This window comes from Xenopus tropicalis, chromosome 1, assembly GCF_000004195.4.
Source record: "Xenopus tropicalis strain Nigerian chromosome 1, UCB_Xtro_10.0, whole genome shotgun sequence".
In the NCBI taxonomy this organism is placed as follows: Eukaryota; Metazoa; Chordata; class Amphibia; order Anura; family Pipidae; genus Xenopus; species Xenopus tropicalis.
The window spans coordinates 28,793,755-28,821,686 of NC_030677.2; the positions used below are offsets into that span (position 1 = coordinate 28,793,755).

The following is a 27,932-nucleotide window of genomic DNA, read 5'->3' on the forward strand; positions in this document are numbered from 1 at the left end:
TTTTGTAAGTAATTGTTACTTGAAGTTCCTAAACCTGACTGTTTTGCCAACCTGACTGTACCTTCCCAACCCGTCAGTTATAGCTTCTAATGCTAACAGACAAATATGGCTGCCCCCTCATAGAGGAACACAGGGGATCAGACAGGTAATGTAAACGCATCAGGCAAACATTTTTATGGCAAAATTATAAAGTTCTTGCAAAGACAATGTTATGATAGATGAAAAAAAAAGATTTACTTTCTGGTGTCAGTATCTTTTTAACTTTATTTTGGTTAATTTGAGTCTGGTTGCAGTAACTCCAGTGGAATTATATTGCTTATTGGTTGTGTAATCATTTCAGCAGTGCATGAGTTGATGACTTGCCTATGTCTAACTATATGATACTTTCTTTACCTGAAGAGCCAGCCTTTCTTCTGAAGCATTTTCCCCTTTCCCAAGATATATTTCTGTTTTTCCTGCAAATGCTTCAACGTCTCTGGATATATTAACATCTTCAGGATGGGTTATAGAACACAGGATGTTCCTGAGTGCTTGCTACAAGAAAGATTGAATGACCTGTAAGATTCAATATAGCCCTTATGGTGCAGATGTATACATATATTCTATAGCTAGTACCTACCTCATCATTTTCAGGGAAAGCATATGCAGTTAATACAGCGGCTCGTGCCTTCAGTGACTCAAAAGCCATTTGTTTTATTTCATTATCAGATTTTATTGTTCTCATTTCTGTAAAGAACAAAACCATCACATAGGAAACACATTTTGTTTAACCTTCATATCTTGCAGCTGTCAGTTTGGGAGATCCAAGGGCTTTGCCTGTGACTAACCTTTGGGAAAAGGTCTCTCTGGGATATTATTATTGGCCCACACTTTACAAATGATGCTGCACAACAGGCTGCACATGATCCTAAATTAGTGGCAGCATTTTTAAGTCTAGAAAGACGTTATCATTTCTTATATATATAATGCAGAATTGATAGCTTTCACAGGGTTTACACAAGAGGAACAAAATATTAAAGATTATTTAACAAACAAAGGTGAGGGTTATTGATCCAATCAACATTTCAGTTCCCTAATGAAACCTTTATCAGGGTACCCAAAACAGTGTATTAATGCTTATCACCTCCTTGGCGGCAAAAGCATTGCTAGGCAACCCCGAAATAAACATGCATGTACACAAAAACAAAACAGAAAAGGACAAAACAAAAGCCAAAATGAAGTAGAAAAAAAGTACAAATGTAATCAAAGATCAATATTTTGACCCTCACAGGGGTCTTTATAAAGATCCATTTTATAAATCCCTGGGAGGGTCACTACGTTGACCTTTGAGTAAATTTGTGCATATACTGTACATTGTGACATGCTGACTGCCTGTTAATGTAATTTGTGGGGGAATTAGCAATGGTAGGCTGGTAAACAGAGCATCTAGAGCATAGAGACAGGGACATCTCATTTTCTGGCAAATACACAGGTTTATTTAGGGAAAATTCTTCCCAACATAAAGCTCACAGGAACACAGTTCATCAACAAACAGTTCAGCAAACTTGTTCAAAACTTGTCCCCTTTGTGGGATTCTCACCTTCCAGTGTAACTTCCATACTGGAACTTTTTAAGAGTTTCTCACCATCCCCATTTACACACATCCACAGTGACTCTCACACTCGTTAACACTCAGGCTTCTCACTAAGCCTTGCTGACTCCTCTTAGCTCTCATCCACCTGGTCACGACTCCCTCTGCTCCTCCCAGTGGCAGGCAGCACCCCCAGCCCCTCTAGGAGTTCCTCACACAGTCAGGCAGCCCTCCTGCCCCTCTGGGAGTTCCTCACACAGTCAGGCAGCACCCCCAGCCCCTCTGGGAGTTCCTCACACAGACAGGCAGCCCCCCAGCCCCTCTGGGAGTTCCTCACACAGACAGGCAGCCCCCCCAGCCCCTCTGGGAGTTCCTCACACAGACAGGCAGCCCCCCAGCCCCTCTGGGAGTTCCTCACACAGACAGGCAGCCCCCCAGCCCCTCTGGGAGTTCCTCACACAGACAGGCAGCCCCCCAGCCCCTCTGGGAGTTCCTCACACAGACAGGCAGCACCTCCAGCCCCTCTGGGAGTTCCTCACACAGACAGGCAGCACCCCCAGCCCCTCTGGGAGTTCCTCACACAGACAGGCAGCACCCCAGCCCCTCTGGGAGTTCCTCACACAGACAGGCAGCCCCCCAGCCCCTCTGGGAGTTCCTCACACAGACAGGCAGCCCCCCAGCCCCTCTGGGAGTTCCTCACACAGACAGGCAGCACCTCCAGCCCCTCTGGGAGTTCCTCACACAGACAGGCAGCACCCCCAGCCCCTCTGGGAGTTCCTCACACAGACAGGCAGCACCCCAGCCCCTCTGGGAGTTCCTCACACAGACAGGCAGCACCCCAGCCCCTCTGGGAGTTCCTCACACAGACAGGAGGCACCCCAGCCCCTCTGGGAGTTCCTCACACAGACAGGCAGCACCCCAGCCCCTCTGGGAGTTCCTCACACAGACAGGAGGCACCCCAGCCCCTCTGGGAGTTCCTCACACAGACAGGCAGCACCCCCAGCCCCTCTGGGAGTTCCTCACACAGACAGGCACCTCCCCCAGCCCCTCTGGGAGTTCCTCACACAGACAGGCACCTCCCCCAGCCCCTCTGGGAGTTCCTCACACAGTCAGGCAGCACCCCCAGCCCCTCTGGGAGTTCCTCACACAGACAGGCAGCCCCCCCAGCCCCTCTGGGAGTTCCTCACACAGACAGGCAGCCCCCCCAGCCCCTCTGGGAGTTCCTCACACAGACAGGCACCTCCCCCAGCCCCTCTGGGAGTTCCTCACACAGACAGGCAGCCCCCCCCCCCAGCCCCTCTGGGAGTTCCTCACACAGACAGGCAGCACCCCCAGCCCCTCTGGGAGTTCCTCACACAGACAGGCAGCACCCCCCCCCCAGCCCCTCTGGGAGTTCCTCACACAGACAGGCAGCCCCCCCCCCCCAGCCCCTCTGGGAGTTCCTCACACAGACAGGCAGCACCCCCAGCCCCTCTGGGAGTTCCTCACACAGACAGGCAGCACCCCAGCCCCTCTGGGAGTTCCTCACACAGGCAGACAGCATCCCCAGCCCCTCTGGGAGTTCCTCACACAGACAGGCAGCCCTCCTGCCCCTCTGGGAGTTCCTCACACAGACAGGCAGCACCTCCAGCCCCTCTGGGAGTTCCTCACACAGTCAGGCAGCCTTCCTGCCCTGTGTCCCGCTCTGAGAGTGGATACCTCTCTGAGTGACCCCTCACTCTCACTGACTCCTTCACACTGAGCGGCCCCCAGGTGGGGGAGCACACTCCTTTTTACCTCTCCTGGCAGCTCCTCTCTCAGTTGCCTCTTAATTTGCCAACTGAGAGGGATTATTAACCCTATCTGCACAAGGAATTCCCCTGCAGTCCACATCACATGCTTCAAGGCTGCTGTGTTTCCTAACCACATTGTCACAATATATAATAGTAATTTACCCTCTAAAACATATACTTAGCAACAATGATTTGCTTTCTATGATTGAGTTTTTAAAACTAAAACCCTACAGATTCTTAATTTTTGAGTGCACTTATTTGAAGAAATAAACAAAACAAAAAAATTCCCACAAAATAACATATTGCTATTCATTTAAAAAAATGACTTGTTGAATTTTGCAGGTTTTTAGGTTTTCAATGCCAAATTATTTAATTCAAATTTTTTATGTTTTATAAATGTATATCAGAAAACTTCAATTCACCATTTTGTTTTTTCACCCCTTAGTTCTTATCCGAGAACCATCCCCAGTGATATACATTACCTGGCTCTAGAAATTTGAGCTCAAACAACTGATTTTGTATTTGTTTCTTGTCCAGGTAATCCACTCTCATTTGAAAGGAAGCCCCATATTTTATAATGAATATACATTTTGTTGTGGAATTATAAGAATAACATATCTCTTTCCTGCAATCAAAGTAAACATATAAAAAGCAGAGCTGCAGTCTTAATTAACCAGTTAATATCTATTCATTTTATTAATCATATAATTAAAAAAATAAAGGGAATCTAGGGAATGGGGAGCATTAGTATGTTGATACGCTCTAACACTCATACAGGTATGGGACCTGTTATCCAGAAAGCTTGGGACCTGGGATTTTCCGGATAAGGGATCTTTCCGTAATTTGAATCTCCATAACTTAAGTTGGCTAAAAATCATTTAAATATTGAATAAGCCCAATATGATTGTTCTGCCCCCAATAAGGGGTAATTATATCTTAGTTGGGATCAAGTACAGGTACTGTTTTATTATTACAGAGAAAAGGGAATCATTTAACCATTAAATAAACCCAATAGGGCTGTTCTGCCCCCAATAAGGATTATTTATATCTTAGTTGGGATCAAGTACAGGTACTGTTTTATTATTACAGAGAAATTTTTTTTATAAAAATTAGAATTATTTGCTTATAATGGAGTCTATGGGAGATGGCCTTTCTGTCATTTGGAACTTTCTGGATAATTGGTTTCCAGTTAAGGGATCCCATACCTGCACTAGATAACATTAGCAAAGTTTGCCCTGGTTGAGAAACCCATAGCTAATCAACACAGGGCAGCCTATTTACTTATTTACAAGGTCAAGAAAAAAACCTGATTGCATATAAAAAAAAAAGGGGGAAAAAACTAAACTTTGGAAATATTCGTAAAGTGGCAAAAAATTTGTGAAACGCAGAAAACGATGCGCGTCAAAAAATATTGTTGCATGTGTCAAAAAATTAAAATTGTCACGTTTGTCAATTTTTTTTGGCGTGCAACATTTTTTTTGACATGTGCAACTTTTTTTGTTGCATGGCAAATTTTTGCAGTCGTTTCGCGAATCCTTGTCTGGCAAAAAATTTCATTACTTGTGTGTCAATGCAAATGGACACTCAATGAACAAACCAGTTTTTACCCAAGTAAATGTAAGTAAGTTTAAGATAAACTCTATAGGATCTTTATCAAATTGTGAAATTAGAGTTCACCAAAATTCACCCGTTCTCTGTTCATTCCTGTGGGGTTTTTAGACGCTTATTTATCAGTGGGAGAATTTTTCTGTGGTGAGCTATAATTTCACCAGTATATATTTACACTTGAGTGATAATGCCATCAAATACTTGATACATGGAAATATATTTTATTTTTATTTGCATTTTTTAATTTAATTTAAATATATATTTTTTATTACAATTTCTGATTCATTTGGGAACGGTGTGTTGATTGGCCAGGGTTATTGAACAATTCTAGTAATTCATTTTGAAGAATAACTTTTGTGTTGTTTTTAAACCCGAATTTGTCTATTTAACATCCATTAAAGGTACTTAATAGCGAGTCTGGAAATAAACAAGAAACGTGGATTTTGTTACTTACTGTGGCAGCAAGTAAGGCTCGATGCTAATCCTCTTTTGGTCTGTAAAATAGTCCCCGAGATTTCCAAAGGAATCTGCATTTTTTCTTAATTCCTAAGATTCAATTAAATGACAAAGTGAACTGAAATGAATTTCCCATTTATACCAGTACAGCAGCTGGATATTGATAAATCATATTATGAAGTAAAACTAAACCTACGGGGCAGATTTATTATTGTTCTTATTTTTTCCTTTTCCTCAAATCAACCTCAAATCAACCTTTTCATGCAAAAAATGCATGTATTAGAATAATTACTATAAAAAACTCTTTAAAAAATGACACCATTGAAAAGCTGGCGAGGGCATGTAGAAGTCAATGGTAGCTCTTCTTTGCAAATTGTAAACCTACTTTGAGGATTTGGAGTTTTTCAGGTTTTTTTTTTACTTTTAATTTCATGAATATTCTTACATAAACAAAGAGTTCAAGGTTGTCATATTAGTTTTGTTTTACAATTTTTTAAACTGTGTTTTTATAATCACATTTTTAAATAAATTGATATTTGATATAATTATATTTTTAAATAAATTTTGATATTTGTGCTTTTTGTGAGTGAGTTTAGTTGTGTAGATAAAAATACAAAACCAATCTGTGTCTATGGGGGAGATTTATCAACGTTCGAGTTGAAATTTTTTCACAATTCAAAATTTTTTGGTACAGAAGTCAGTGGGAATTGGCCTAGGCAAAGTAAAGCTATATTTTTTAACTCAAATTTTTCTTGTAAACTGAGATATTCAAGTTTTACATGTTTTCCTTATTAATAAATAAGCAAGCATTCAATACAGGGTTATTGGAGATAGCTCTCAGTACAAGTGAGGGAATACAGGGGTAGGGGAGATAGCTCTCAGTACAAGTGAGGGAATACAGGGGTAGGGGAGATAGCTCTCAGTACAAGTGAGGGAATACAGGGGTAGGGGAGATAGCTCTCAGTACAAGTGAGGGAATACAGGGGTAGGGGAGATAGCTCTCAGTACAAGTGAGGGAATACAGGGGTAGGGGAGATAGCTCTCAGTACAAGTGAGGGAATACAGGGGTAGGGGAGATAGCTCTCAGTACAAGTGAGGGAATACAGGGTTATGGGAGATAGCTCTCAGTACAAGTGAGGGAATACAGGGTTATTGGAGATAGCTCTCAGTACAAGTGAGGGAATACAGGGTTATGGGAGATAGCTCTCAGTACAAGTGAGGGAATACAGGGGTAGGGGAGATAGCTCTCAGTACAAGTGAGGGAATACAGGGGTATGGGAGATAGCTCTCAGTACAAGTGAGGGAATACAGGGGTATGGGGGATAGCTCTCAGTACAAGTGAGGGAATACAGGGGTATGGGAGATAGCTCTCAGTACAAGTAAGGGAATACAGGGGTATGGGGGATAGCTCTCAGTACAAGTGAGGGAATACAGGGGTAGGGGAGATAGCTCTCAGTACAAGTGAGGGAATACAGGGGTAGGGGAGATAGCTCTCAGTACAAGTGAGGGAATACAGGGGTATGGGAGATAGCTCTCAGTACAAGTGAGGGAATACAGGGGTATGGGAGATAGCTCTCAGTACAAGTGAGGGAATACAGGGGTAGGGGAGATAGCTCTCAGTACAAGTGAGGGAATACAGGGGTAGGGGAGATAGCTCTCAGTACAAGTGAGGGAATACAGGGGTAGGGGAGATAGCTCTCAGTACAAGTGAGGGAATACAGGGGTATGGGAGATAGCTCTCAGTACAAGTGAGGGAATACAGGGGTAGGGGAGATAGCTCTCAGTACAAGTGAGGGAATACAGGGGTAGGGGAGATAGCTCTCAGTACAAGTGAGGGAATACAGGGTTATGGGAGATAGCTCTCAGTACAAGTGAGGGAATACAGGGGTAGGGGAGATAGCTCTCAGTACAAGTGAGGGAATACAGGGGTAGGGGAGATAGCTCTCAGTACAAGTGAGGGAATACAGGGGTATGGGAGATAGCTCTCAGTACAAGTGAGGGAATACAGGGTTATGGGAGATAGCTCTCAGTACAAGTGAGGGAATACAGGGGTAGGGGAGATAGCTCTCAGTACAAGTGAGGGAATACAGGGGTAGGGGAGATAGCTCTCAGTACAAGTGAGGGAATACAGGGGTAGGGGAGATAGCTCTCAGTACAAGTGAGGGAATACAGGGGTAGGGGAGATAGCTCTCAGTACAAGTGAGGGAATACAGGGTTATGGGAGATAGCTCTCAGTACAAGTGAGGGAATACAGGGGTAGGGGAGATAGCTCTCAGTACAAGTGAGGGAATACAGGGGTAGGGGAGATAGCTCTCAGTACAAGTGAGGGAATACAGGGGTAGGGGAGATGGCTCTCAGTACAAGTGAGGGAATACAGGGTTATGGGAGATAGCTCTTAGTACAAGTTGATCCAGGGACTGGTCCGATTGCCATCTTGGAGTCAGGAAGGAATTTTTTTTTCCCTTTGCGGCAAATTAGAGAGGCTTCAGATGGGGTTTTTTTTGCCTTCCTCTGGATCAACTAGCAGTTAGGCAGGTTATATATAGGTATTATGGTTGAACGTGATGGACATATGTCTTTTTTCAACCTAATTTACTATGTTGTTATGTTACTATGATATGCAAGTTTATATAATTTAAAAAAACAAACTTGAATTCGGAAACTCAAAAATTTGATGAACAATGTTAAGAAACATCATGTTAGAATTCTTCAAACTGCTAACAACAGTTTTATTGATTACAGTTTGACTTGCTTGGCAAATTGCTTGTTAGTCATTCACCAGAGCAACCAGGAAATGCTTAAGGGGTTGATTGCAAAAAAATCTACTTCCCCCACTTTATTAGCCTTACTATTATTAACTGAGCAATCTTTTCATCTTCATAATCATCCTTTATAATTATATGATTACACAAATAATTTCCATTACCTCTTGATTTGTAAATCTTAACTCATGGCAGATAGATCCCACTAAACTCTGGAAGTTTCTCTCATCGCCATTAAGGTCTTTAATAAAATCTTGTATCTAAAATGTAAAACATCAGCAATCCGTCTGAGTAACATCTTATTGAGACTTGCAGCTAAACATTACAATACAGACATTTGCCCATTATTTTGCGACACAAAAATAATCATTATGTAGGCTTCTCAATACACATTTCCTTGATAAAACACTATGAACAAATCCAGTGTGTAATAAGTACCTGCGCTCACAAGGTAAAATTGCAAAGTACAAGATATTTTGCTGATTATTCATATTTAATACATTATTTTAACAAAATGGCGGGTAAGTCAGTCAGGCTGGCTACACTGCTGGGTTGAAAGGGCATTTCAGTCATATTGCTGTTTAAATAAATATTTTTTACCTGCCAGAAAAATATGCATACAGTTGTGATGTGAATTTCCCAACCCTAACCCACCCATTCTCAACCCTAACCCACCCATTCTCAACCCTAACCCACCCATTCTCAACCCTAACCCGCCCATTCTCAACCCTAACTCACCCATTCTCAACCCTAACCCCCCCATTCTCAACCCTAACCCGCCCATTCTCAATCCTAACCCGCCCATTCTCAACCCTAACCCGCCCATTCTCAACCCTAACCCGCCCATTCTCAACCCAGGCCTGACTTGGTCAGTGATTGCGAAGGGATGGAAGATCCGTAGCAGTAAAACAGGTATTGAGTGCTATTTAATGATAAGTTCATACTTTACTTTTGATGTATTTGCTCAGTAATAATATGAATGTGCCTTGTACTTGATATTAACTAAGCTAATACTGAGCCATGTTGGTACAAATATCAGTACTTACTGCTTCTGGCAGCTCTGTACAATAATCATCCTTCACCATTCTAACTTCTGCATGTTCATCAATGGCCTTAATGGAATAAGCAAGAAAATAATATTTTTAAATGCATTAGCATATGGCTAATATAACCAGTTCTAAGTATAACACATTTGCTCCATTTACACTGTGTTATAATAGTTAGATTTTAACTCCTCAAATAGTAAGATGTACATGGTGGAAACCATTTAGGGCCATGGCACATGGGGATATTTATTGCCTGTGATATATCTGAACTACTAGGGGTGACAATCTCTAAATGCTTTCCCACCGGCAATAATGCAAATTGCCAGTGGGAAAGCATCCATGTCGATTTGTTTGATTGTGATTTGGTTTTCCAAACTTCCTTGCGAGGCAACTTCTTCACCGGTGATTTACATTATTTCCCTGTGTCCATCCCATCACCCTTAATTAAAATAATTAGCACCTGCAATGTTTGTATTTTCTTCAGTCCGTTAGCCTCCAATTCCTCCTTGTTTTCTTCTGTCAGTAGCAGCAACAGATTGAGAAGGAAACTCTTTCCCACACCTGTTTCATAAAATATTATTTCAGATTCATTATTGTACTGTAATTCCAAATTAGCAGATCTAATAACTAATCTAGAATATATATAGGGGAAGTTGTTACATAAATTTAAGCCATTAGGTGGAGGTGCAATGAGGCTGTGACTACCAAATTCATACTGTGAGAGATGCAATGGGAAAGAGCGTTATTTGGTGTATTTCCACCAGTGTTAATAGTGGGATACATGTAGCACCAGGTAAAATACCTGGTTTTACAGCAGGTAATGCTGTGTTGGAGTAAATCTCCCTTTAAGATTTTGATTTGGCCAGCTGTAGGGAGCTGCCTGATTAGGCTGCAGGTGAGCAGCCAATAAAAGGGCTGTGTGATTTACACAGAGTAGTTGGTGTTGGAATTGAACCTTGACTGTGTGAAGGTCGCTCTCAGAGCAGGGCACAGAGCAGGAGGGCTGCCTGTGTTAGGAACTCCCAGAGGGGCTGGGGGGGCCTCCTGCCACTGCAGGGAGCAGAGGGAGTTATGATCAGACGGATGAGTGCTGAGAGAGCTCAGCAAGGCTTAATGTGAAGCCTGAGTGTTCCAGAGTGTGGAAATAACCTTGGATGGTGAGAACCCTGAAGAAGGGACATATCATAACACTGAACTGTTTATGAACTTATGTTTTTATGTTTCTGTTGGGAAGAATTGGCCCTAAATAAACCTGTGTTTTGCCTGAAGACAAGGTGTCCCTGTCTCTATGCTCCAGATCCTCTGCATGCCTGCCTGCCTACCATGGCATGTATGGCTAACATGGCGTGCGTTTATTCGCATAATTTCGCTACTATAGCGGTAAATATTTAGTCGCCATAATATGCAGTACAATAGCAGTAAATATTTAGTCGCCATAAATACATTACTAGGTATATTTGGTGACTCTTTTGTCGCGACTTTGTAATCTCGCGACTTGCGGACATTTTGTAGTGACTTTGTAATCTCGTGACATGTGCGACTTGTGGCCATTTTGTGTCATTGAGCCTGCAGTCACACTGAGAGGAGCATCATGCCTGGGGTTTCTGAGCTGCTACCGGGGGAGAGGCGCTATATAATTGAGTTCTTCCTGCGCTTAGGGTATGACAGGCTGCCGCTGGGGCCCATAGGGGTCCATGAGAGGAAGAGGGCTATCCTGCTCAACCTAATAGATGGGTTGTGCAGGGGCTTCGACCTGGAAATGGACCTCTGCCTGCTCCAGCGGATATGGTCGGACCTGAAGCACAGGAATATGGAGCTAATTGTGGAAAGGTAATTATTGTACTTTAATATGGTTTTACACAATACATTTCTTAAAAGATTTAGCAAGTAATTTGAACTAAAAGTACAAATGTAAGAAATATATATATATATATATATATATATATATATACAGACATGGAGTGACGGCACGCACAGGATTTTCACACTCAGTCAAGTAGATTCTACAAAATCTACTTGACTGAGTGTGAAAATCCTGTGCGTGCTGTCACTCCATGTCTGTAGTACTTTTTGCACAGGCACCGAGGTATCATCACTACTTATGGTGTGCAGCTTCTAAACATTTTGTATTATATATATGTTTTAGGGGGCCCTGGCTAACAATGTCTGTGTGTCCTTTGTATTGATGTGAGGGTTCACAGGGGGAGGGGCCAGAGGGGGTGTGGGAGGAGGGGGGCCCAAAAAAATGTTCGTGAGGGGCCCCGTTATTTATGATGGTGGCCCTCTGTGTATGAATGTGTGTTATATATATATATATCTCAATCCAAATGGTGTCCGCACTCCAAGGCTCAATATTCTGCGGGGTGCTAGCCAAAATTATGTCTGTATAGAAAATAATCATCTGTGGCCAGCACACCCTTCAATGTTTCATCAAAATTTTTTTATTGTAGATATATTGTTAAAACCAACGTTTCGGTCCTTGTTAGGACCTTTCTCAAGGATAAAAACAAAGGGAAAGTTGTGCTCAACCACTAAATTTTAAACCATTAGGCGGGGGTGCAATGAGGTTGTGACCACGAAATACATAGAAACAACAACAAGAGATCCTCTGCACTCACCCATTATCAATATATAGGACATTAAGACATTCGGTGCATTTAAGCTACTAAGAAATGCACCCCCGCCTAATGGTTTAAAATTTAGTGGTTGAGCACAACTTTCCCTTTTTTTGTTATAGCTTATACAGGAGCAGTGGCCAGCTCCTTGTTGTAGCTCCCACCCTTCCCAGCTGCAGTCAGGTGATCCCAGTGGAGCCAATAAAAGGGCAACCATATGGGGGTTTTAACCTTGAAAGCAAGAAAGTTGCAGGTAAAACTTAGTCCCTTGGCTAAATGTATATTGAAGCAGTAGAATTCTCAATGAATCGCACAAATCAGTGTAGGAACTGGTCAAAAGGGATGACTTTGATGTAGTTGGCCAGCTTGAAGTATATTGCAATATATGGACAAACAATCCCTGTTTTGCTTAAAGGGAAGGGCATTTCTTAGTAGCTTAAATGCACCGAATGTCTTAATGTCCTATATATTGATAATGGGTGAGTGCAGAGGATCTCTTGTTGTTGTTTCTATATATATATATATATATATATATATATATATATATATATATATGTATAATAGATTTAAATAACATCTTGCAATACTATCTCACAGAACTCCAGCTCGATATAGCGCCTCTTCTCCAGGCCCGGATTTGTGGAGAGGCCACAAAGGCCCGGGCCTAGGGCGGCAGAAGTTTAGGGGCGGCATGCCGCCCCGCCGCAAGAAAATTTTTTAATTTGGCTCCCATACGGAGCAGTCGGGACCTCTCCCCACTGCTCCGTATGGGAGTTTAAAGGAGCGTTTGCGCAAGCGCATTGGGGAGGGGCCGGGTTCGCGCATGCGCACGGGGGGCGCGTTCGCGCATGCGCACTGGGGGCGCATTTGCGCATGCGCAGAGGGGGACACCTACAGGGGCGGCCTCGGGGCGCCTCAGAAAGAAATCCGGCCCTGCTCTTCTCCCTCCAGAGGCCCAACCCCAGGCACACCAGGCTCCAGAGGCCCCAGCACCCGCCCAGGCCATCGAGGCCCCAGCTCCACCAGCAGCCCCAGAGGCCCCAGAGTCCCCCAAGGCCCCGGACACACCCCAGGCCCCGGACACTCCCCCCCTTGATTTCTCCCCCAGTTTCCCCCAGGCCCTTGAGTTCTCCCCCCAGGCCCCAGACTCAAGCGCTGGGCACCAGGTCCTCCTGCGGAGGAGGGACCTTCACGCCGGACCGAAGATGTGGGGACCCAAACAACACCTGGGTGGACTGACCCGACACTTCGGTCAATGCAGGAGGATCTGGACAACATCAAGGCCCAGTTGGCCGAGCTGCGGAGGGACATGCGGGAACTCAAGGGCAGCAAGCCCTAAGTTTTTTTTTTTTATAGCATTTTAAAATATTTTATTCTTAAGATTAAAGTTTTTAGTTTTCTACTTTTGAACTGGTTAATGTCTAATTATTTTGCCTTCCTTGATATGGTATTCTATACTTTCATGTAGTTTCTCCTACACTCTTACATTTATCAGTAACAGCATCAATATGCTATGTGGGTTAAATGTTTGCAAATATTCTGCCAACAATTTTGTTTTTAGCCCATTTTGCTGAATAGTAAAACTTGCGTTAATTAGTACGTAGCGTATTTTCTGTGTGATAACTGCCAATCCAATGTTTTGTTGCCAGAATAATTGCAATATTATATTTGTTTCCGTTTAATAAAGTGCTGTTAGATCTGATTTTTGCTTTGCTTCTTAGACCTGAGCTTGCATTGCTCAGAAGATTGGCTCAGATAACCTTTTACCTACATAATAATATGCCTGGCAGACTTCCATGCCTGGAACGTTTCTGCAAATGTTCTGCTCAACAGGAAATCATGTCTGATGGTCAGGATGTGGCCCAACGGCTTTAGGTACAGTAGGTAGGGAACTGAAAATGGACAAGATATAGTCCTGTTTCTCTGGGCATCTTGCCTTACCACAGGTGACGCTTAACTACCTAATCCAATAAAATAATTGTCTTATTCTGTATATTAATGTGTTAACCAATGAAATTACAAAGGTAATAATACATAATTACTTATGCTAATGATGTTTATTCAAAGGTATAAAAAATTATGTCACAGGGTAGGTGACACACAAATTTGTGAGAAGCTGATGAATGCTGTACTGCTATTCTATGCTTGGTGCACCGCATCAATAAATTTCCTTTTCTGAGTGAGAATTTTAAAATCTCCTGTTCTGTCGTTCCTTGGAAATGACCATAGACCTTTCAGTTGGCGACGAGGATGGGATGCACCGTACCTTGGGACGGAACCTGGAATCATTGACCATAACTGTGTACAAACCGGGCCCATAAGGTAAGCTTTTACCTAAATTTGTGCTCAGTTGTTGGTCACTATTCTTTCTGTCCTTGGGTAAGGCTGCATCCTAATCGCTACTCTCAGAAAATGCAACTTTATTGAATAATTTACATGTTATCTTTGCCCCCTGGGTATTTTGGGATTCTGGATTAAGTTGCCTCATGAGAATAGGAAGGGAAAGATCATCTGCTGCTTGAGAGAAAAGAAAAAAAAAAAAAAAAAAGAATTTCAAAAGAGTGAAAATAAGCGGCTCTGTGTATATGTATCTGACCCTATATTTGTGCTTTGTCTGATTGTTACGGTTGGTGTCTTTTGAAGTCCTGTTTGAAACTTATGTGTTGCTAGGCCAGCTCGGTAATTGCATTAGGGCTGTAAGGTGTTAATTATAAAGCCTTAAAATTGAAAGTTTTTCCCAAATTATTGGTGTGAATTTCACCCTAGGCTATAACACTGTCTTGAGTTACACCAAATTATAGTTGCTACAGACAGACCTGTTGCTTGCACCTGTCACTATTGGTCAGAGGCATTTGCCTAAAGTTAGTATAACTATTGGTTCAGCGATTTTTGCAACCGCACTGACGGAAGAGTATACAGGAAAGGTGGTGTGTTTTGAAGTGGATTAATGCCACCTTTAATGATCTGAGTAAAGTGTTAAAGAGAATAAGAGAAAAAGAAGTGTTAGAGTATAAGAAAAAGAGAAATGAAAAGAGAATTTGATCAACCACTACAAAGAGAGAATTAGAGGGTCAGGTGGTTGAACTGAACTGAACTATCTTCTAATAAGAGAGAAAGTAACAGAGCCTAGAAGGTAGTTACACAGGGACAGCTATGGGGAACAAAAGATCTAGGGTGGCAGAATACCCAGATGGCAAAAAGGTAACTATAAAGGAATGGCATTTGATTCCTGCCCAAGTGGTAAATACGGTCCCGAGAGAGCCTTTATGGTTAAGAAACATGAGGTTGCAACTGTTTATGTCAGCATGGCATAAGCAGACCACATGGGCTACCAATGACCCTAATATGATTTGGCCATAATGTATAATGTAGCTTGTATAAGGTTTCTAGAAACTCTGTTAATGCAATGTAAGGTTCCATATGATAGAGAATGGGCAATGTTCACCTTGTGGAAAGAGGAAGCTAATGCTTGTAAAGATTAAAAATCACCACCTGCTCCTCCTTATTCAGGGAAAGATCAGGGACAGACTGGAAAGACCTGATAGATTATATCCAAACTTGATATCTGAATGCCAATCAAAGGGTGATAGTGATAGTGATATAGAACCAAGATTTGATTGTGCTGTGAATCCTAAATTTTATGCTAAGGCTATTTATGATGCAACCAACAGCTAAAAGCTATAAAAAACTTTAATAGCTGACAGAAAGCAAACTAATGAGCAAGCTAAACAGGCTGATTCTCAACAAAGTGAAACGGCAATCTTAAACAGTACTGATAAAATTAAACAAAGCATGCAATTAATGATGAATGCCATTACTACCCTTAACTCGCAGCCAACGCCTGCCCAAATTAACCCATATCAGTACTTTGGCTATAACATATAATTATGTTATTAATGGTTCACTTGTTTCCTGCCTTGTAGACACCGGAGCTTCAAAATCTCTACTGTGACCAAGTGATGTACACACTATCATTATCCAGCACTACTTTAACCACTGTTGGTGTAATTAATACTCCTCGGCAACTGCCATTAACCAAGGGTGTGCCAGTTACCATACGTGATTGTTCTATTGACCACAGTTTTTTTTTTTGCTATGATTTACTCGGCAAGTTAGGGGCCACTATTCCCTGCACGGCAGATGGAGTTTATTTACAAATAGCTGATGACCCTATTGCTTTGCAAGCCTCAACTGTCTTTCCTTTGTTGTATTGTTCTACTACTAATCCAACTACTAATTCAACTACTAATATTAAAACAATTGATATACCTGCTGAGCTTTTTACGGTACTTTACAGTGTATGGTCCACTGGCCCTAATGATGTTGGTCATATGGAAATTCCACCAATTAAGATTACTGTTGACCCCACCATACCAATTTATAGAATTCCACAATATCCAATCTATCCCAAAGCATGACTAGGAATTTTTCAAGGAAGATTTAGACTCTTTAACACTGCCAGGGAGGCTCTGCTGTAATGCAATATGTAGATTACATTTTAATTGCCTCCCCCACAGAACAGGCTTGCAAAATTGACACTCATGCCTTACTCTGCCAATTGCCTGCATTAAGATATAAAAGGGTTGATTCACTAAAGTGCATTAATTTTTATCGCACGCTTTTTTGCGTTAAAAAAGACGAGACAATTAGGGTGCGATTCACTACAGTATTATCGCATGCATTAATTTGCGCGCAACCACATGCGGTAATGTTACCGCATGCGTTAATTAGTGCACAGAAAAGAATACTAACGCATGATTCACAAACACTTAGGCGCACTAAATATCGCATTAGACAATGCGAAAATTAACACCTACTTGAGGCAGGCGGTAATTATAGAAAAGTACAGTTAATGAGCTTTTGGCAATAAAATATGGACTTTACAGTGTTATTTATTTAGGTCTATGTTGGCCCTAGAGTGATGTAGCCTCCAGTTTGCCGCATATAAATAGTAGCATATAAATAGTGCATATAAATAGTAGCATATAAATAGTAGCCACATATAAATAGTGCATATAAATAGTAGCATATAAATAGTAGCCACATATAAATAGTGCATATAAATAGTAGCATATAAATAGTAGCTACATATAAATAGTGCATATAAATAGTAGCATATAAATAGTAGCCACATATAAATAGTGCATATAAATAGTAGCATATAAATAGTAGCTACATATAAATAGTGCATATAAATAGTAGCTACATATAAATAGTGCATATAAATAGTAGCATATAAATAGTAGCTACATATAAATAGTGCATATAAATTGTAGCATATAAATAGTAGCTACATATAAATAGTAGCATATAAATAGTATCATAGTTATATGCAGCTACTATTTATATGCTACTATTTATATGCACTATTTATATGTGGCTACTATTTATATGCGGCTACTATTATATGCTACTATTTATATGCACTATTTATATGTGGCTACTATTTATATGCGGCTACTATTTATATGCTACTATTTATATGCACTATTTATATGTGGCTACTATTTATATGTGGCTACTATTTATATGCGGCTACTATTTATACACACTATTTACAGTATATGTGGCTACTATTTATATGCTACTATTTATATGCACTAGTTACAGTATATGCGGCTACTATTTATATGCTACTATTTATATGTTACTATTTATATGTGGCCACTATTTATATGCTACTATTTATACGCAGCGACTATGAGCGCACATAATAATAGGCATTAATTAGCGCGCATGCGGTAAATGCCGCATGCAATATCGCGCGTAAATTAGCGCAAGTATGCTTATAGTGAATTGTGCGTTAAGTGGCGAAAATTTAGATGCAATAAAATTTTATCGCACACTATAAATAGCGCACTTTTAACGCACTTTAGTGAATCAGCCCTAAAGTATCTTTCCAAAAATTACAGTATTGTAAGCTTAAACTCCATTACCTAGGACATTACATTTCTGCTGGGTTATGTCATTTAAGTCCCATGTGTGTACAAGCCATTTGTGATTTAGCCCTTCCTTCACAAGCTTCCCAATTACGCACTTTCCTAGGTATGCTTGAATATTGTAGACAGTGGACTGCCAATTACTCTGAATTAACCAGACCTTTGTTAGACTCCAACAGGTGCAACCTGATGACACTCTATCCTGGTCAGATGACAATGAGGACACCTTTAATGCTTTAAAAGATGTTCTTCAGCATGCTCCTGTTTTAGGATTACCAGATTATTCAAAGCCATTTACCTTATAATGTCATGAGCGGAATGGACATACTACGGGAGTTTTAACACAGGCTCATCTTGATAAACAAAAGCCTATAGCCTATTACAGTTACCATCTTGATCCTATAGCAAGAGGCCTACCAGGATGTCTACGTTCTCTTGCAGCAGCTTCCTTGATTGTGAAAAAAAAAATGCAGTGACTTGGTCCTTAACTCTGCCCATACCAGACATTTTTCGATTGCGCGCTTGTATAAGTATAAACTTATATTATTGTCCAATACCAACATTATTTTAAAGAAATGTTCCACCCTTAATCCTGCCACTCTGTTACCTTAAGATGGAAAGTGGTGGCTCCGAAGGCTTTGCTTCCCCATTTAGCAGCAATTGCCATGGTGTTTCACACTTAGCAAAGGGGGGATGAAGTGATTAATTATGAAACCTTTCAGGTTAAGCAACAAATGGGTCAATAAAACAAAAACTTGCAAAAACTTCAGAGACATTATTAGACTCCAGTTGGGTAAAAGCCCTACCATTAGTACTTACTTCCCTATGAACTACTCCATTGGCAAAGCATGGGCTGTCTCCTTATGAGGTATTGTTTGGTAGAATGATGGCTACTAATGTTTCAATGACTATCCCTGCAGAGCTCAGGACTGCATTGATAAGGTTGTCCAGTATTGCATTCAACTTTCACACAATTTGTCAATGCTTAAATCACAGGTTAAAGCCGCTCAGCCAAAGACATCAACGGATCAAGCACATCAGTTACAGCAAGGTGATTGGGTCTACTACAAGCACCATACTCGAAAGAGTGCTTTAGAGCCAAGGTGGAAAGGTCCTTTTCAAGTCTTGCTTGTGTCACCAACATCAGTTAAACTTGAGGGTAAAGACTATTGGGTCCATGCTTCGCACTGCAAAAAGGTGCATGCTAATGCTATAGCTAAAAACGTGGAACTGCAAAAGCCTACTCCTAGTTATAGCCCTCTGGTGACTAGAGCACAAGCGAAAGCTAAAAAGATTACTGAATTGACCATGACTCCAGACCAAGGTGTAGAAGAAAGACCCGGAAACTTATTCAAAGACACGGACAAAGAAGAAGACAACACGTCAACAACAGGACAACACATCTTTTGTGGCTGAGTGGTGTAAACCAGTGAGACATTGTGTGCAAGGGATTTGTGGTAATTGATAAGTCACTTACTTCCTGAGAGTAGTTGGTCATTCTATCACCAATGATGTTTGCAACAATAATTTTACTTTCTTTCCTGTTTCCTTACAGTATTTCCTACAATGATAATATGGTATTTCAAATGCATGTTCGTATTGGTAAGATTGTAAATCTCACTGAGTGTTGGGTTTGTTTTGATATACCTACTAGTGGAGGGGAATCTGCCTAAGTAGGATTATTTTTTAATTATACAAAGATTGTAGAATTGAATATTCCTTCTCGAAAAAAAAGCAATTACAATTTCGAGTCGGCCATACCATTTTTTTTTAATTCTATTGAATTCCCAAGTGTTTGTGTGGATCTGAAAGAAAAACAGCCGTATTTAAGGGTATATTGATTGTACAGGGATCTCAGCTATATAGCAGATACAGTGCTGGATCATCAAGTCCCATTTAAATCACATGGGTTCCAGAAATGATTAGAAAGAACTTACCCCCAATTCATGGCAGATAGTGATTAGTAGTGTTTATTTTAGGGGTTGGGGGTCATTATTTGGTTAATAAAATATTGTTTCCTCAAGGCCATATCTGGGTGTGGAAATGGGCAGGATCCAGTGTCTAGTGGCCAATATGCTGTTATGCTTGGAACAGTATCTAGTGATCCAGGAGAATATGTTTAGAAATGGAAATTTATAGGGCATCTCCATACAAACTGCTAAGTGCCTGAAATGTCTTTAAACCATATTACCTCTCTATTACTTACTTTTTGTGGAGATGGACATCTCCAAAGGGGGGACTGTTAGATCTGATTTTTGCTTTGCTTCTTAGACCTGAGCTTGCATTGCTCAGAAGATTGGCTCAGATAACCTTTTACCTACATAATAATATACCTGGCAGACTTCCATGCCTGGAACGTTTCTGCAAATGTTCTGCTCAACAGGAAATCATGTCTGATGGTCAGGATGTGGCCCAACGGCTTTAGGTACAGTAGGTAGGGAACTGAAAATGGACAAGATATAATCCTTTTTCTCTGGGCATCTTGCCTTACCACAGGTGACGCTTAACTACCTAATCCAATAAAATAATTGTCTTATTCTGTATATTAATGTGTTAACCAATGAAATTACAAAGGTAATAATACGTAATTACTTATGCTAATGATGTTGACACACAAATTTGTGAGACGCTGATGAATGCTGTACTGCTATTCTATGCTTGGTGCACCGCATCAATAAATTTCCTTTTCTGAGTGAGCATTTTAAAATCTCCTGTTCTGTCGTTCCTTGGAAATGACCTTAGACCTTTCAGTGCCCATAACATATTTGCCATTTATTCTGTGTCTAAAATCTACCACCACTTTAGCAAACGGACCCCTAAGTATTTGGCTTAATATTCTTAAATGCCCCCCCCCCCCTATTTTATTATCTCTAGCACTTCTTTTTTTTTTGTTACTTATATTTTTATTGTTTTTTTGGGGGTTTTTTGCAAATAAACATTTATACAGCACCTCTCTGGCACTCTGTGCTCTCCCAGGGCAAAATGTCGCCAGTTTTATGCTGGCGATTGCTGAGTGCGTAATGTCGCAACAATTAGCACTTGCAATAATTAGCGTGCATGCGAAAAATACTGCGCTGCGTGTGCGTTATTTAGCGCGCATGCGAAAAGTAGCGCACAGGTTATTTAGGGCAACTAAAATATTGCATGCAGTATCGCGCGTAAATTAGCGCAAATGTGCTTATAGTGAATCGTGCGTTGTCGCGAAAATTTAGACCCGATAAAATTTTACCGCACGCTATAAATAGCGCACGTTTTAATGCACTTTAGTGAATCAGCCCTTCTGTGCATTAAAGGAACAGTAACACAAAAAAATGAAAGTGTTTTAAAGTAATTGAAACATAACGTACTGTTGCCCTGCACTGGTAAAACTGGGGTGTTTGCTTCAGGAACACTATTATAGTTTATATAAATAAGCTGATGTGTAGCCATGGGGGCAGCCACTCAAACTGGAAAAAAGGAGAAAAGGCACAGGTTACATAGCAGATAACAGATAAGATACCATTGTATTCTACAGGGTTTATCTGTTAGCTGCTGTATAACCTGTGCCTTTTCTTCTTTTGAATGGCTGCCCCCATGGCTACTCTAGTAATGTTTCTGAAGCAAACACAAAACTTTTACCAGTGCAGGGCAGCAGTACATTATAGTTTAATTTCTTTAAAATGTATAATTTTTTTGTTGTTACTGTTCCTTTAAGCTACCAAGAAATGCCCTCCCCTAAATAAAACAGGGATTGTTTGTCTATATATTGCAATATATTCAAGCTGGCCAACTACGTCACAGTCACCCCCGGTTTGGCCAGTCCTACACTCACTAACCCCCGGTCTGGCCAGTCCTACACCCACATTCATCTGATTCATTAAGAATTCTACTGCTTCATTATACATTTAACAAAGGGACTTCTACCTGCAACTTGCTTGCTTTCTTACATACTGTACACGTGAGACTGACATTTTCTTTGAAGTTCCTGTGCACCAACACTATGGAAAGCATAGGGACTTCAAGTCCCAGAATCCATCACTTTGTTAATGAAACAAGATGAAGATGGGGTTGCATTACACAGTGAGCCTAAGTGGGGTAGGGAACTGATGCCAGAGAGCACATAGACAGACTATCCTATAGAGAAAATGGGTAGGGGATGCACAGAACAGGGAAACCTTCAAATGTATTATAAAGTACGGTATGTACTCGTAAGCTACAGATGCAGCCAGCAAGTATTCACATTTTGTCCTACCATGTCCAGACACCATTTTTTGAATGTTAAATGCTGTCTCTGGATGGTGCAATCGAAAATGCCATAGGTATTGGTATTTTTTTTTCTTTCTGTTAACTAGAAGAGACATAACACAGCAACATGGTAAAGACACTTGGCTGCATCTCTATGGCTGTTGCTCCTCTGTAGCCAGATACACAAGGATCAGCAAGTCTTCTCCTTGTAATACTCATTTGTGAATCAGGAAATGCTAAGATGCTGATTGGATGACTGACTATCCATTGTCTATGGACAGCATCATGTGATTCTTGCCAATTCAAGCAACCACTGCAGACAATATACAAACTCCTTGCAGAGCCCTGGATGGAATCAAAATAGAACCTCAGCAGTGTAAGACAGCAATGCTAACGCTAACCCCTGAGATCATAAGCTGAGGAGCTATTATAAAAGGCCAAAATATAGACAGAGCTGAATAATAACATGTTTTTGACATAGTTGGTGTAAATAGATGTTGCTTCAGTTATACAGTTTTTTTTATCTTTCTCTCTTGCTAACTGATGCAACATTGCAACATAAAGATGTTGCTTAAAGCAGTTCATGAAATTAAAGGGGACCTGTCACCTTAAGCAATAATTCCAAATTGGTTTCTATTGTGGTTGTCAAGCAAAATAAACTTTACTTACACTATATAAATTATTTTAATCTTAGTTTCTTCAGCCTTGGAATTCACAATTGCAGCAAGCAGGCAGGGGCCATTTTGTGGACACTGTTATCAAAGCAGGCATTGCATCCTGCCAATATCTTGTTTCTGTGCCAGTATGGGGGGACCTAATGCCCATGTCCATGCACTGGTTACATAATTACATGGTGAGGAGGGAGAAGAATGTAAGCAGTGCAGCAACATCTAAAAAGTTCTGAATTGAAAGTGAAAGTAACTGTCTGCCCCGCCTCTATGCCTAAGGCATAGAGGTGGGGCAAGCAATATACTGTATGACTGACAGCTGGGATTTTTAAATGCTTTTATAATGGGTATGGATGTGGTAATAAAAAAATGATTTTGGTTTTCATGTTTAATTTGAAAAGGGCTTTTATTATACAACTTTTTATGTCTGGGTGACAGGTCACTTTAAGGATTATGTGTAGTGATGAGGAAGTCTGTCCCGCTACACTGGAAAATTCATGAAACGAAAGGAAAATTTGCAAAATGGCCAAGAATCCGCTGCAAATTTTCGCTGAAGTTTTGAAAAACAATTCGCCAATGGTGAAATGTGGAAATTCACTACAAATCCATGACTGCCTGGCTAAAAAATTTGCTCCTCTGCACTCACCCATTATCAATATATATAGGACATTAAGACTTTCTGTGCATTAAGTTACTAAGAAATGCCCTCCCCTTTAAGCAAAACAGGGATTGTTTGTCCATATATTGCAATATATTCAAGCTGGCCAACTACGTCGCAGTCACCCCCGGTCTGGCCAGTCCTACACTGACTTATGCGATTCATTAAGAATTCTACTGCTTCAATATACGTTCAGCAAAGGGACATATATTGAACATATATTGAAGCAGTAGAATTCTTAATGATTCGCATAAGTCAGTCCGGACTGGCCAGACCGGGGGTGACTGCGACGTAGTTGGCCAGCTTGAATATATTGCAATGTATGGGCAAACACTCCCTGTTTTGGAGGGCATTTCTTAATAGCTTAATGCAAAGAATGTCTTAATGTCCTATATATATTGATAATGGGTGAGTGCAGAGGATCTCTTGTTGTTGTTTCTATGTATTTTGTGGTCACAACCTCATTGCCCCCCCGCCTAATGGCTTAAAATTTACTGGTTGAGCACAACTTTCCCCTTTTTTGCTAAAAAATTTGCTCATCGCTAAATTTCAAAAGATTTGACATTTAACAAAAATAAAATGCATACCATTATGTGAAAATACTGCCACCTGAATTGGGTTTTGGTGCAGTTCTACAAGCTGTGTTTGGATGCTGTGCAATTCTGCATCTACCAGGTTTCCATCTCCTACCAACTGGCGCTGATATGTGGATGTTACCTTATGTATCCTGTAGTCAATCTCTGAAAATAAACACAAATAAGGGTGGTCTAGCAAGCATATTACATATAGCATTCGCAAAGTTGGGGCCAGACGGGGCCATACAGGAATTGCTGTAAGTTGCACTTAAGGGCTATATCAGCTCTGCCATCCAGAGGAGGGCAATGAAGGCAAGTCCATGAGAATTCAGCCATGATATCCCTTAAAGGCTCACTAAATATCATTTTAGCCATCTGTAGCCATTGTGTATTCTGCAGAGCATCAAGACCCCACTTAACTTTATACATATACACATGGTTAGTAGTGTTAGACACAGCATTTCTTTTGCTCACATGTTAATCATGAAACAGTACCTGCAACATTACCTACAGGTTACTCACAGTGAGCCATCTGTCTAGCTACAGTAAAAACGTGAAAAAAAAACCTAAAATATTTAAACAAAAGTTTGAATAAAACTTGAATTGAAGCTATTGCATAACTTTGCCTTTCCACTGGCAACCGCCAGCAACAGCTCTGAAATCCTTGGTATCCAAGATCTATCGCGGCGACTAACTTGCTCTGTGGGCCTTCAGCCTTAGATGGCGAAGTTTTATATTTGAGATTTCTGTTTTTTTGTACTTAATAAATACCAGACATTCAAGTTTTCAAACCATAACTCAAATTCAAGTTTTTTAAGTTTAAAAAATCTTGAATAAAGAAAAAAATTCAAACTCAACAGTTGATAAATCACCCCCCTAAGGGTTATACTGTCACCAACATACAATCAGAATGGTTCCATTGAGTTTATTAAGGCTGGTGCTATCTGAAACTTAAAGGGTTAAATTATAACGCAGTCACAATAGTAGCATGAGTCTCATTGAGGCAGTTGTTAATTTTTCAAATTTCATGACTGGAAGTGTGAGTTTTTATGAAACCGGCTCCAAGTTAATGACAAACAGTGTCACGGGCCCCTCCTCTCTGTTTAGGAATAGTTGTTCCAGTTTGGCAGGGTTATTTAGCCATCAACAGCAAATCAGTTTGTTTCAACAAGACCCTATGGGAAATAATAGATCCCACACTTGTATTGTATGGAGAGCAGCACAATATTTTATAACAACCCATCTATTTTAAAAATAATCACATCTGAACCCCAAATCTCTTGAAATAGATGTCATAAAAAGCTCTGTGGAATAAGAAAGTACAGTTTTGCAAAATATGTTGTTTTATCAGTGAGTAGGTATTTTAGATATATATATATATATATATATACAGTCCAGAGTGGGAGCACACCATTAAGTATAATAAAAACCTAGGTGCCAGAGCTAAAAAAATCTACAAACCAGTTCAAAGTGTCGGCACTCATAGGATTTCCGCAACAAAAGCACAACAAATAAAATTTCTTATCAATGCAGGTGATGTGGTTTATTAATCCTTAATAAACCACATCACCTGCATTGATAAGAAATTTTATTTGTTGTGCTTTTGTTGCGGAAATCCTATGAGTGCCGACACTTTGAACTGGTTTATATATATATATATATATATATATATATATATATATTACAAAAAAGACCAGCAACACCGGATCTATTGTGAATGGTAGATTATATTAAAAAATGCATGAACAGCCATTATATATATATACTGTATGCCCTAAATGTTACTAAGAGATCACATTCATTGGTTATGCAATATAAATAAAATAAGTCTGTACAGCAAAGAGATGGAGGAACATTTGTGTGTTGTTTATATGAGTTTAGTTCAGTAATAATTTTGTACCAGCAGTTGCTATGGCAATAATGATTACTACCTTATTACAGACCATGGTAATTACCTGTTATTAAAGGCTGGCAAACTGTTATCTGATCCTTCACTTGATGTATTAAAACATTTCTTATTCCTGATTCTTTCAACTGTTTTTCTATGCAATCCTTATATAAGGCAAATGTATCTGTGTCCAGTGGCTTGGATGCCCTATACTCTATGAAAATATTGCCTTCAGTGTCGCTGTGGCTGTTCTCAGTAAGTTGGCGCCAGAGGATATTTGATAACTCCAAACCAAATCCTTCTCCTGTTTCACGTAGTATTTTTTCCAGTAAATGGCCTTGAAGTTTGTAAAAGACGCGCACTGAAGCTTTTGCTTTTATGATAGGGCTTATAATATTCACTGGTGTCCGGACAAATGCATCACAAATCCGTATAAGCAAAGTGGGGGCTTCATCCAGCCTTGGCCTTTTGGCATTCATTGCCATTGTTAATGTCTAAATGCTAAAGCAAAACTGAAATGCCTGGGTTAAGATTTAGTTGTGATTGGTCGTGACTTGTTTCTCAGAATAAATCTTTATCTTTCCCCCTTAGGCACAAGCTGGGACACAACGTTATGTTAGAATGGTTTCTGTTGAATAACAAGAACTCGCACAAGTTTATAGGCTGCGAGACACTGGACTGTTTTTATATAGCACAGCAGGGAACAGGGAAACGAAAGTGAAATAAACTGAACAAGAAATGGTACAGCAGCAAACATCATTTACAACCAGTGCATCATATGGAGATCGGTATCATTTTTTCCTCATCATTAAACCAGTCACTTGTTTGTGCTCATTACTGACTAGCCCAATAAAAGCTAGCTGCTTAATACAGTAGGTGCTGTTTATTACTACCTAAAGACAAATTTATATATACCTGTAGTATGATATATTAGAAATATAATGAGGAAGATTTTTTGAAGATCATTTATTTTGGTAGGTGTGCCCCTTTGACTGCTTTGAAAAAAAAATGTCTTTTAAAAGAAATAAATGGCATATTTGTAAGTTGAAATTGTGGTTTGTGTTTTCCCTGATTGTTGAATATAAACGCATAAGGGTTGATTACTTAAGTGCGTTAATTTTTATCGCACGCTTTTTTGCGGTAAAATAGACGCGACAATTAGCGAGCGATTCACTACAGTATTATCGCATTCGTTAATTTGCGCGGAACCGCATGCTGTAATTTTAACGCATGCGTTAATTAGCGCGCAGAAAAGAATACTAACGCACGATTCACAAACACTTAGGGGCTGATTTACTAATCCACAAATTCGAATCCAAATGGGAAAAATTCGGATTGGAAACGAACATTTTGCGATTTTTTCGTAGCCGTTACGATTTGCTTGTATATTGTCGTGACTTTTTCATATTAAGCACTCGTAAACGGCGGGCAAAACTTTCAGACTTTGCATGATTTTGGAAGCCTCCCATAGGACTCAATGGCACTCTGCAGCTCCAACCCGGCCCAAGGAAAGTCTCCCATAGGGCTCAATGGCAGTCTGCAGCTCCAACCTGGCCTAAGGAAAGTCTCCCATAGGGCTCAATGGCACTCTGCAGCTCCAACCCGGCCCAAGGAAAGTCTCCCATAGGGCTCAATGGCACTCTGCAGCTCCAACCTGGCCCAAGGAAAGTCTCCCATAGGGCTCAATGGCACTCTGCAGCTCCAACCTGGCCCAAGGAAAGTCTCCCATAGGGCTCAATGGCACTCTGCAGCTCCAACCTGGCCCAAGGAAAGCCTCCCATAGGACTCAATGGCACTCTGCAGCTCCAACTTGGCCCAAGGAAAGTCTCCCATAGGGCTCAATGGCACTCTGCAGCTCCAACCTGGCCCCAAGAAAAGTCACCATACTGAAGCTTGAATGAATCCGAAACTTTCGTACTCGATGCGAAAGCTGCAAAAAAGTCGCAACAAATCGCGCAAGTCGTAACGCTACGAAAAAGTTGCGACAATTTGCGAAATGGTCGTAACGGCTACGAAAAAAACGCAAAATACCGATCATTATGAAAAAAATGCATTCGGACGCCTTCGGACCGTTCGTGGATTAGTAAATCAGCCCCTTAGACGCGCTAAATATCGCATTAGTCTATGCGAAAATAAACACCTACTTGAGGC

The 27,932-nt window shown here is 40.6% G+C and overlaps 1 protein-coding gene across 1 annotated transcript in view; it reads right to left on the reverse strand.

The window, feature by feature from the left end:
* Window positions 1-26,266, reverse strand: part of LOC105946358 — a 40,115-nt gene extending 13,849 nt beyond the window's left edge. Inside the window, exons 1-9 of the mRNA XM_031904578.1 lie at window positions 25,849-26,266; window positions 23,906-24,058; window positions 9,675-9,775; window positions 9,215-9,280; window positions 8,333-8,428; window positions 5,405-5,496; window positions 3,825-3,967; window positions 620-726; window positions 394-534 (exon numbers count right to left, since the gene is read on the reverse strand). Of these exons, the coding sequence (XP_031760438.1) occupies window positions 394-534; window positions 620-726; window positions 3,825-3,967; window positions 5,405-5,496; window positions 8,333-8,428; window positions 9,215-9,280; window positions 9,675-9,775; window positions 23,906-24,058; window positions 25,849-26,266 (1,317 nt within the window). The remainder of the gene's footprint in view (window positions 1-393; window positions 535-619; window positions 727-3,824; window positions 3,968-5,404; window positions 5,497-8,332; window positions 8,429-9,214; window positions 9,281-9,674; window positions 9,776-23,905; window positions 24,059-25,848) is intronic.
* Window positions 26,267-27,932: the final 1,666 nt, after the last annotated feature.